The sequence below is a fragment of the Arvicola amphibius genome, chromosome 9 (assembly GCF_903992535.2).
Source record: "Arvicola amphibius chromosome 9, mArvAmp1.2, whole genome shotgun sequence".
Classification (NCBI taxonomy): Eukaryota; Metazoa; Chordata; class Mammalia; order Rodentia; family Cricetidae; genus Arvicola; species Arvicola amphibius.
In genome coordinates this window covers 20,203,104-20,213,885 of record NC_052055.2, presented here as the reverse complement: position 1 = coordinate 20,213,885, position 10,782 = coordinate 20,203,104, and the positions used below count along the sequence as shown (strand labels likewise).

The 10,782-nt window shown below is 50.0% G+C and overlaps 1 protein-coding gene across 13 annotated transcripts in view; it reads left to right on the top strand.

Annotated features, from left to right (window-relative positions):
* The first annotated feature begins 1,221 nt into the window (after positions 1-1,221).
* Mtss1 (MTSS I-BAR domain containing 1) overlaps positions 1,222-10,782 on the top strand; it is a 138,165-nt gene continuing 128,604 nt past the window's right edge. For 4 of the 13 annotated variants that reach the window (XM_038342136.2, XM_038342146.2, XM_038342134.2 and 1 more), the window contains exon 1: positions 1,223-1,664. In XM_038342136.2, the coding sequence (XP_038198064.1) occupies positions 1,593-1,664 (72 nt within the window). In that variant the 5' untranslated portion in view covers positions 1,223-1,592. Of the gene's footprint in view, positions 1,665-10,782 lie in introns of all 13 variants that reach the window. The other 9 variants (XM_038342147.2, XM_038342143.2, XM_038342145.2 and 6 more) reach the window with 3 other exon arrangements.

Genomic DNA, 10,782 nt, shown 5'->3' with positions numbered 1-10,782 from the left:
AAACGAGAACATGAGTGTTTTTTGGTTGAGCTAGAGTGCTAAACCGAGTCAATGGAACTGCAGCATTTGATTCAAGATTCTTTCGGTCAAGCTCGACACGGGCTCCATTTACTCCTGTTCTTTCGGTCAAGCTCGACACGGGCTCCATTTACTCCTGTTCTTCAAACGCTTAAGGGTCAAAGTTCAGGTAGGTGCTTTAAGTTAGCTTACAAGTTGATCCCCTATATCAGACACTGGGGACGGCAGAATGTGTGCCCCTGAAGTGGATCTGGGGACACAATCGCCAGGCCCCAAGTCCACCTCAGTCTTTGGTGCCCCGTGGTAAACCTCTCAAGGTGCTTTCTGCAGTTATGGCAACATTGGCTTGAAAACCATCAACATTCAAGTCACACGCAGCCAGCGATCTCTACAGACAGATGAGGGGGCGACAGGAACACCCTGATGCACTTTACATTTACTCCGCTACAGCAGATCAATCCAGCATCCTGCAACTTTATCGAACTCAGCATCCCACTGCAGGATACTCTCCCCAACCCTCCTTAATCTCGTTGCTGGCTCTCTGCAATCGTGACTCGGCGTTGCAGTCCTGACATCACCGAAGAGGCCTCTCCTCCTCAGGCTGCAGCAGCAACAGCAGCAGCAGATTTCCCGCCCTACCGGGCGCTCACCAGGTGCGGGGCACTAGACTTGTCGTGCAGACCTTGCAGGTCTTCCGAGGGGCGGGGCCAGCTTCACCGCACGTTAGCGGCCATTGTGGGCGGCTGGGCGCAGAGTCGCCTTGCCTACGCTGAGACCCCCAAACACCAGGCGCTCGGAGCTTCCGGGAGACGCACACCGGGCTCGCCTACCCTCCCACCAGCTCCTCCCAGCAGCAGGCGCCCCACACCGCTCCCCGCTGGCGCGCGCTTCCAGCCCCGCCCTCGGGCGGCGCATGCACAGGCCGCGAGCGCGCGCCTCCCCCGCGCTCCCGCGCTAGACGCACGGCCGCGAGCGCGCGTGCGCCCCGCGAACGTCCCCGGGAGCTTCTCCAGAGCGAGCGCGGGGCCGGGCGCGCACGAGTGAAAAGGAGGCGGCGGCCGCGTCTGCGAGCAACAGATCCGGGCGCCGCGAGCTGACCTCGTCTGCCGCTGGCCCATTTCGTTCTCTCTTTATTTTTGAATTTCAGAAAAAAAATTACATTTGAAAAAAAAAACCCCAACAAACCTTTCTTTCTTTCTTTTCTTTTTTTTCTTTTTTTAAATGGCGCTGGCCCCGGGTCAGCGGGCGGATTTCTTTGCACCAAGATGGGCTTTGCGGTTTCCGTCGTGGGCACCCGTGGTGGCTTGATTGTCAGTCCTCTCCGGGCATTTTTGAGGCCAGGAACCGAGCGCTGCACGTAAGCGACTCGCCCTCCGGAGCGGCTGGGCGTTTCGGATTGTGACTTGGGGGGCAGAGCGCAGTGGATCGCGAGCACCGCGTGCTCTCTGCAAAACCGGCGGCGAGCCGGAGGCGGGTCGCTCCCAGGGTGAAACCGCTCCCGGACTGAGCGAGCCCGGCCCCGTGCGCAGTGCAGCGGCCCCGAGAGCTGGTCCTGTCCCCGCCGCGCCGGGAAAATGGAGGCGGTGATCGAGAAGGAATGCAGCGCGCTTGGAGGCCTCTTCCAGACCATCATCAGCGACATGAAGGTAGGACGCCGGGGGCGCGGCTGCCCTGACCTCCCCGCGGGGCTTCCCCTCCACCTCGGCCCGCCTGGCCTCTGCCTGCACCGTGGCTGCCGGCCACCTGCGGGAGCTCCGGCGGCCCGGGTGTCACCTGCTCACCCGCCGCGCTGCTCCGGCTATGCTGGGTCACCGGGCAGGCGACTTCCCGGGGTTGTGTGTGTTGGGGGGAGAGTCTGATGCCCCTTGCCAACCCCTGCGTTCCTTATCCCAGGGGGCGACACCATCTTGTTCCTTTGGGGGCTTAGGGCCCTAGTTCTAAGTTTTCCATTGTCTGTCCCTGGACTGAGTGTCTGCGACCCGTGGAAGCTGGACGCCCGGGCGGACACCTGACTCCCTGGGTTCGGGGTGGGGTGCTTGGCGCGGTGGTAGATCGGGAGTGGGGGCTCTGCCTGGCTGCGAGAAGGACTCTCTCGGCCTAGAAGATTGGGTGGCAGGCTTGTTGTAGGCTTGGCTTTCAGGTCTACCTGAAGTAGGGGAATCTGAACAAATTAGTTATTAATTAGTCTGTTCCAGAGCTGCTGAGGGTGTGCCGTGCCTTCCCCGCACCCTCCCCCGGGCCACGGTGCTTGAAGTTCCCAGGGTAGTCTTTGAGGGACCCCAAAGCTGAGAGTCTCACAGCGGGAAGACAAGGTTGAGGTTTCCCAAACAACTATACCCAGCTCCCTCAAACACACACCCATACCCCACTCTTCTCTCGGAAGAATTGTGTGTGCGTGTGTGTGTGCGTGCGTGTGTGTTGGGGGCGGGGAACAACACCCTGGCTTTTTCCTGCAAAGGGTGGGACTGGAGATAACCCGATCCTCGAATGTGGGTTTTCTGGTGCACCGAGCTACATACACCAGGACTTCTGTTACTCACACTAATAAAATAGAACCTGCTTAAGGAGCTGGCTGGAGGTGGGAATTGGGGGCGACAGGGGGATTTTTTTTTCCCAAGTGTATTTAGGGAGCTTCTCTTTGGCTCGAAGCCAGGCCCAGTCTGCCTCAACAGATCCGGGGAGGTGGTGTTTAATTAAAAGCTGGGCTTCCAAAAGAGTGGGCAGGTTTGGAAAGCTGTGTTGGAGAGTGGGTGTGGACAGCCCCTCTTCAGCCGCTGCCTGGCGCCTGGGCAAGCTTTTGTCTGCTGAACTGTAAGGTTCGGAGAGCCCTTGGGCCTCCAACATGGACTTTGGGGAGGAATGCTCAGCTCTCAAGCCTGCCTCCTCCTTTTAGAACCAACTGCCACCTCGCCCAGGGTGAACTTTGCCAAGGTGCCTCGTCCTGCTCACAGTCTGTTTGGCAGTCCTATCAAACTCGTGCCTTTTGTCAGAAATCCGTGTAGCCTAATCTGTAGCCAGAGCCTGCTCGTTTAGGAATGCCTCTAATCCAGTCGCTTGGAATTAGATGGATTAGTCTCTTCAAAGACAGCCCTTTCATTCCTTTGCCCTCGATCCACATTGAATTATCGAAGTGTTCTTTTGAACAAAGGTTGATGTCCACTCTTTGGACTCTGGTATTTATTGTTAACTTAAATTTCACCCACCTTAATACAGTCAAAACAGGATTTGGTTTGAGGCACACACTGTATGTTGTGTGCAGAAGAGGCCTTTGAGATGGGTCGGTAAAATCAGCCTATGTTTTGTTGGCGAAGATAATGATGTTTCCAGTCCCTGAATAGGAACAAGGAATCCAGGGATCTAAACTGATTACTGACTTCAGGCCCTGAGTAATCACACCTGGAGTTTTCTCTTTGTTTTTGTTTGTTTGTTTTTTGTTTTTTTAAAATCCAGAACCAGGGTTCAGTTCTTTTCAGGAGGTGGTTTGAACCTCAAGCCCTTCCTGCTCCAATGACTCTGCACCTTCCACCTGCCATCTGGCTGCCTTGTGTGGGCTCTGCCTAGACATTTGTAGGTGCTTAAGGTGGCTTCCCCAAGACCAGTTGTTGGAAAACCTCTTATGTACTGCTTGCTTCCTTGGTGTTGACTCTAGTTCCTTTCTCTCTGTCTTTGATAGGTTTGCTCACTATCCTGTGGGTAAACATTTTTCCCCCACAATATTTTCACATCAAGGTACGGTGGAAAATTATGTTGTGCTTTGGATTCTGAACAATTTGTAGACTTTGGGGAAGTAGAGGGGGTCAGTAATTATCCAAGGTTGTCTGATTTCTTCTTAAGATTGTTTATGCGTAGGGAACTGCCATATATTTTCATTGGGTTTTCTTTAGAAGATGTCTTTATGGGTTGGTCAGCAGTGACACTTCAAGAGTAACAAGATGAAACTGGACTCTGTTGGCTCAGCCGCGTAGGATATGTGGGCATGTGGCGTCAGCAAGAAAGTCAGCTTTTAATGTCAGCTGTCATTCTGATGACCTTGTCCTTCTTGTCTTTGAACTTATGACCAGCTCATTGTGTTTTTGGTCCCCTGTTTGTTTGCTTTGAGGGAGAAGACAGTTGGATTATCATCTTGGTACCGTTTTTAGACTTTTTTTTTAAAAAAAGTAATATTGAACTGGGGTGAGCAAAAGGCTAAGACTGTGGGTTTTTTTTTTAGTAACATTTGAGACTTCATAATGTACAGCAACGCAGGAAGGGCGTCAGTTTCCTTTTGGAGAAAATAAAAAGATAACGGAACGTGGAATAATTCTTATTCCACTGGCCTGGTGCCACCCATCTAAAAGTAAAGACCCTTAAGACACCAGAAAACTTGGGTGAATTCTTTGTTTTCTGCAAAGTCTCCATTGGGCTGAGTCCTGGGCTGTTGGGGCTGGGTGTTTATCCTTTTCAGAGGTGGGGGGGAGAAGAAATCCTCACTTCGCTTCCATTGGGGTAGAGCTCCAAGAAAAGCAGGCAGCAGCTGCTCAAAAACTTATTGATTCCTTGATGAGAGGAAATCTCTGTTTCTCCCCTTCCTTCCACCCTGCCATGGCGGTGGTCACTAATGAATGGCGGTGTGCGAAATCACTTACGGGCTGTCTTCCCTGAGATACACGTAAATCACCCTTGGAGCTGCCTGGTGGGAATTAGCCTGGAAAGGAAAGGGAACTCAGCTTTTTGTGTTGCTTCTTGGAGGGGCTGTGGTTGGTTTATCTTTGGGACAGTGGTCTGGAGGTGACTGCTGTCTTCAAGGAGGTCCTAGAATATCTTTTTATTTTTATTTATTTTTTTATTTCTACTCAAGTTCTGGGTAGAATTGGCCCTTGGTAAGGTAAACAGATTGGTGTTGTTTGTTTGAATCATTGAACAGAATTTGATCGTGTTCCGGTAGTTGCTAAGTCCCTAGTTGCTAAGTTGCTAGCCAAATTTGAGAGTATCTCATCTTCCGGGAATAAATAGCGGTCTTCTTTTAATAATTAACTTTTTTTTAAGTTGGATGCTAGAATCAAATATTTCCTTGTCCTTACTGCCCAAGCACCAGGATGCTAGGAGCCTAGTTGGACCCGCTGCAGGGGAGAACTTTGCCCTGGGTTCAGGTTTATATAATATGGCTAGGCTGAAAAATACCCAACTGCACCTGAATGCGCCCTTCCATGTGTCGCTTAAGACCCGGGTGTCCTGTTACAGGCACCTGTGCTGAGCAGAATAGGGGCCTTGTTCAATTTCTCCCGGCTGCCCCCACCTCTGCCTGCCACCAGGATTCTCTGTCTGAGGCTCTGTCTAAGATTAGAGATGCTCAAGGGACATCTTGAATTCCATGGGAATCTTCTGTGGTTCAGAGGCATGTGGGGACTATTTCCCCTCACTTACCATGAGGTGACAATGGGGTCTACTGCTGTGTGGTGACTTCAGGGCTGCCCCTTAAGCTGTTGTGGATTCCTGTAGGAAGAGGGATTGCTTCTTAGGTCTTGGTTGAGGCCTCCTGGGTAGAGGGGCTTTTGCTAGGCCCTGCCTTTGCTCCTTGTGCAGATAATAATATGGCTGAGATGGAAGGATGGGTTGCAGTTTGGTCAGGGGAAGGGCGTCTGTCTTTTTGGACTTCTTTTTTTACAATGCTTCAGAATGAAAGTTTTTCTGTAGTAAGATAATGAAAAAACACCCAGTCAAGCGACCAGGTCCTGGGAGGGAAGTGGGACACTCTGGGTAGAGGCTGGCAGCCACACAAAGGCAAGATGAGCAGAGCCCTGGGAAGGACAGATGGGCCCCATGTTGGCTTTCTCTTGGCAAATGGTGGTGTTTGGCCAGGGTTTTACAGCTTCCTCATTTTGGGCCTGTGGGAGAAGAAGGTAAAGATGTCATAAAATTGGCAGAAGGAGCTGTCTAGGGAGGGTGCCTCCTTCGGTCTCTTCTATGGGAGCAGTCCTTTAGGGGTTTGGGGGTGTGACTCTAGTCTTGATGTATTTTGGAAATATGTCATTTTGGGGCTTACCTTAGCATCGCTGTGGGAAAAACCCTTACATATTCTAGTAGATAAAATTGTTTAGAACTTGTTGCTTGAGTTCCTGAAACCTCGCTGCTTGGAATTCTATAATTCATAAAGGGCCCCAGTAGAGGAGGAGGCTGTTTGCAGGTCATAGCTCACATGGGAGGAAAGCTGAGTTGAGCTCTGCTCTAGTTCAGCCATCACCCGTCCAGAGTCGTGTGTTCTTTTCTGCGGTGTTTTATCATCAGCCGTATTGGAACACCATACTCTGCTACGGTGTCAGCCATACGCCATACGATGTCAGCAAGCCAGCTGCAGCCTCTCTAGCTCCATCCGCATCCCGCGTAAACAGTGAACACTCAATATAAGCATGGCCTGCCTTCCACAGGCCCTGTCTTCCCAGGCCTGCCTGCCTGCTTGTCCTTTGACCTCTTCTATCTTATCTTGGGTGGTAAGGAAATAAAGGAAAAAGGAAAAAAATAATACCCATCAGTTTGGCCAGCTCACTTGAGGTTTCTAAAATGCTCGGAGGGTGAAAAGGTTGAAACTATTGATCCATTAGCTGCTTTATCGTCTATATCTAAGCTGTTTGCATCTTCGCAAGGACGGGTGAGAGCTGGCAGGGTTCCTTCTGTGATGAGACCATTTAGAGGTTCCCACAGGGAAATGGAAAAATGAGATCATTTTGAGTTCCCCATTACTTTTTGAAATCGCCTTCAGGACACTTTCCCACCAAACCCACACACCTCGGCGAAAATAAAGAAACTCCTTACCCCAGACCGAACGGAAGCCAAAGGACAGATTTTGGATTTTGCCATTCAGAAGACTAGGAGGACATATTTGGGGCTCTTAACTGGAACTGGCTGCTGTCTTCAGCAGTTTAATTCAGATTTGCAGATTGTATGGCCGATACGGCCTTATTAAATAGTAGATGGAGAGACAAACAGTAAATTAATTGGCAGAGCGTTCAGGAAGCCTATTGTATTCGATTGCTGATGCTCTCCCTTAAATTAGATGCAGGCTGCAGCTTTCATCTGAGTGTCTGTCACAAAAGCAAAACAAGCCCCACGGTCCCCAGCCAGACCCAGTACAGAATCTGCCCTGAAGCTGTGTCCCCCACCTCTCAGCCCCCTTGGAAGACCTTGGGGTGACTCGTTCTCCCCCTCAGCCCAGTGTGATTAGACAAGGCTGTGTTTTCCCTGTTGTGCAGCTATGAGGTTTTTGATTGTATGTGATGCTGTGCCATGCCACCTGGCGCATAGTAGGTGCTCATGATTCATTGCATATGGTACATAGTGGGCAGGAGAAGGACAACAATGTGCCAGACTTGTACTAAGCGTCAGGTATGCATGAGTTTACGTTCATCCTCACACTTGCTGCACACACTCTGCAGATGAGGAAACCGAGGCTTGGGGAGCCCACAGTGAGATGGAATTAGTATTCAGATCTTGTCCTCTTGGGCCCAGAGCGGAGCTCTTTAAGAACTTTGGTATGGGGAGGGGCGTGGATATATTTCTAGAAGATAGCGCTTCATTTGCCGAAACCCACAGGAGGATCACAGACAGAACTAGGACCTTCTCTGAACTGGAGGAGTGGACTTGGACCAGGAGGCTGTGGGGTGGGTGTCTCTCACGCCACTGTTACCTTTGGGGTTTAGTTTATGGATCATGAGGAGATAGTGGCTGGCATCTTACTCTTGGGTGCCTCCCTGGGCACTTGTCCTTGTCCAGGCTCAGAGCTCCTGGGATCTCCACACTGGCCTGGGTCTGGAGTCAAGGTGTCTGAGGCTGGACTACACTCGTATAATCATATGGATTAGTCAGGTTCACCCAAAGTTCATATGACTCCTCGGAGCGAACGCCTTACTTCAAACTCATTTTGTGTCCAGCCCTGGAACACGCCTGTAAAAGAGCTTTCTGTGTTTAATTACGTCCTGGTAGCCCTCCAGTTTGGGCTATGTTGGTAGAGAGCCCTTGGAAACATGTTTTGATGGGGTCCCCAGAAAACCACCTTCCTGCTCTAATTCTTGGCATACATGGCCTTGGTCAGAGTCCTTAAGAGGCCTTTTCTTTTCCTGTCTTGTTTAAGTGGGAAAAAAAAAAAACAAAAAACAGTTGAGTACCTTTTGAGCTGTGTGTCTTTTTATTTGATTTCTTTGCCTCAAAGAACAGCCAGGAGTGGAAACACTGACTTACTTGCTCAGTGCTAAGAGCTCCTGGAAGCTGGAGGTCTGGAGCAGATACTGTCTGTGACTCTCTCCCTGCCAACCTGCCACATGACAGGGCTCTGCAGGGGCTGGAGAGTGGGTCTGACCAGAGTAGGAGGTCTGGGCATGTGTGCCCTTTGGGTTTGGGCTTGGTTACAGGAAAGGCCCCCTGAGTGCTCTGGGAGACTCAGTGCCCCAGCCCTGCTCCCCGAGTTTCTGAGTCAGGATTTAGGGCAGCACCTTAGCTGTTAGGATGTTGGAGGCACCAGGTAACCGGGTTTGAGCATCATTGAGCTGTTGGGCTTCCCCTCACAGTGCATTCTTGATCTCACCCGAGTGTAAGAAGAGCCCATTTAGATGCTTGCACTAGGATGTGAATAATCTTGATATCACCTAATTTAGTTCTCAAGATAGTCAAAATGGAGCTGGGCAGTGGTGGTGTATGCCTTTAATCCCAGCAATCAGGAGGCAGGCAGATCTGTGTGAATTTGAGGACAGCCTTGTAGACAGAGCTTGTTCTAGGACAGCTAGGGTTGTTGTACAAATAAACCCTGTCTTGAAAAGCAAAAACAAAAAAATTAAAAATACAGCGAAATGCTAAATAATTCCAATGAAAGTCAACAAGAGTATATCTTGAATTCTTGGCAGACTTTTACTGATCTGTAATATGCTTATCTAATATGCTCTGCTGCAGTATGAAAATTATTATATATTAGCTACCGGACACGTGTTTTTAGTGTGGCCAAGGAACTGAGTTTTTAATTTAGCCAAGTGGGGTGGCCCAGTACTGTTATCCTGGTATTTGAGAAATGGAGGAGGAGGACTGGAAGTTCAGGATGGGTCTCGACTACTTTGTGGTCTGTTTGAGTGGTTTGGGACTCAGTCTCCCAAAACAAAAACAAACCCCCACACCTAAAAGTAACAGTAACAAATGTATTCTTTTAGTTATTCAAATGGCAGTGGGTGCCTGGTGGGTGCCTTGCCTTACATACAGGGCGGCTTCCTGCCTGCCTTCTACCCCTTGCTGGTCAGCATATGACCCTTGTAGATGACATTCTGCAGATGGGGCACATGGGGAGCTGAAGGAAACCCTGCTGCCAAGCTTCCCTGTCTCTAGGAGTCTCTGTTTTCTTTTCTATAAAGTGGATATGGTAAGATGCCTGCCTTGGAGGTTCCTCATGCAGATTCTAAAATGAGGTGTTTCCCTGTGGAAGGCTCCCCTCTTGCCTGGTGCACTGGGCCCAGGTGGTAGGCGCTGTGTCCTGTAGATTGGGAAGGGAATTAAGATCTAGGAGTCATTGACTCTGCTGCTTCAGACAAACCCTGTCTCACCCTTTCAGGAGCCATGGTAGAGCCTGTGATGGAGCTTCTGGAAGTGAAGAAGGTCGGGGTTTTTGGGTTTTCGTTCTTTCCAAGTGAAGTAGCCCCGAGTTCATTCTAGCCCTCTGGTCTGCTTGTGTTCTGTTTTTCCACATAAGTGGAGGGTGGGCTGGGAGGAGAGAAGTCTTTCAAGAGATACTGGGGAGGGAAGGAAAGGGGAGGGGAAGGAGAACCTGTGTTGCTGGGCTATCTTTTGTGGCCCTCTCAGTTTTCTGAGGGAACACCACCTGTCTCTCATGGCCTCTGGCCCTGCCTGTGTCCAGTATTGAGTACACATGGAGCTTCCGCCCCCTCCCAAGACCTGGTCCTATTGGGCTTCTCCCTGCCTGTCTTCCCAAAGCTGCGCTCTGGCCTGAGCTTGGTTGACAACTAGGCTCACTACACTCGGCTCCAGCTGATTGGCCCGTGTGTGTCCTGGGCGCCTCACACCATGGCTCCTCACTTTCCTGCCCCATCCCTACCTGTTGAAATCATTCTCACACTTCTAGGTACCCCAGGGAAGGGTCCTCTTCTCAGGCCACTCCTCCTAAGAGGGGTTCTATAAGGATATCCTTTATAGTCTACCAAATAGTTACAATTTATATCATCAAAATCTTTGAACTTTAAAGCCAGGTTCTGCCATTTCTTAGCCTCATTATTTTGGGCAAATTATTTTACTTTTCCTGGGCCTTGATTTGTTTTTTTAATTTAATTTAGTTTTTTACTCTGTATAGTGGGGTGAGGGGACAATACTTTCCTCAAGGATTAAAAGAGGAAGTAGATGTAAATGGTTTGGTGTGAAATACCTGGCCAATGAATGCCCTTCTGTCTGTCCGAGCTCCCTTTGGCCATTTCAAGCATCTGCAGTCTCCAAGTCTAAAATCTGAAACTTTATTGGGCATCAGTGTAATGACACTCCCCAAATTCCAGATTTCAGGACAGTTTAGACTCGAGACTTTTAGATTTGGGAAGTCTATGCAAATTTAAATTAAAACTCTGACATTTGGAATCAAGCCTGGTCTCAAGCATGTGTATGTGCGTGCACACACACATACACACACACACACGCACACGCACATGCACACACGCACGCATGCACGCATGCATCAGAATTCCTTGCTGTTAGTAGTAGCACTCGTGTTTTGGAAAAGTAAAAGATTCACTCTTGATTTTGACGCTGCAT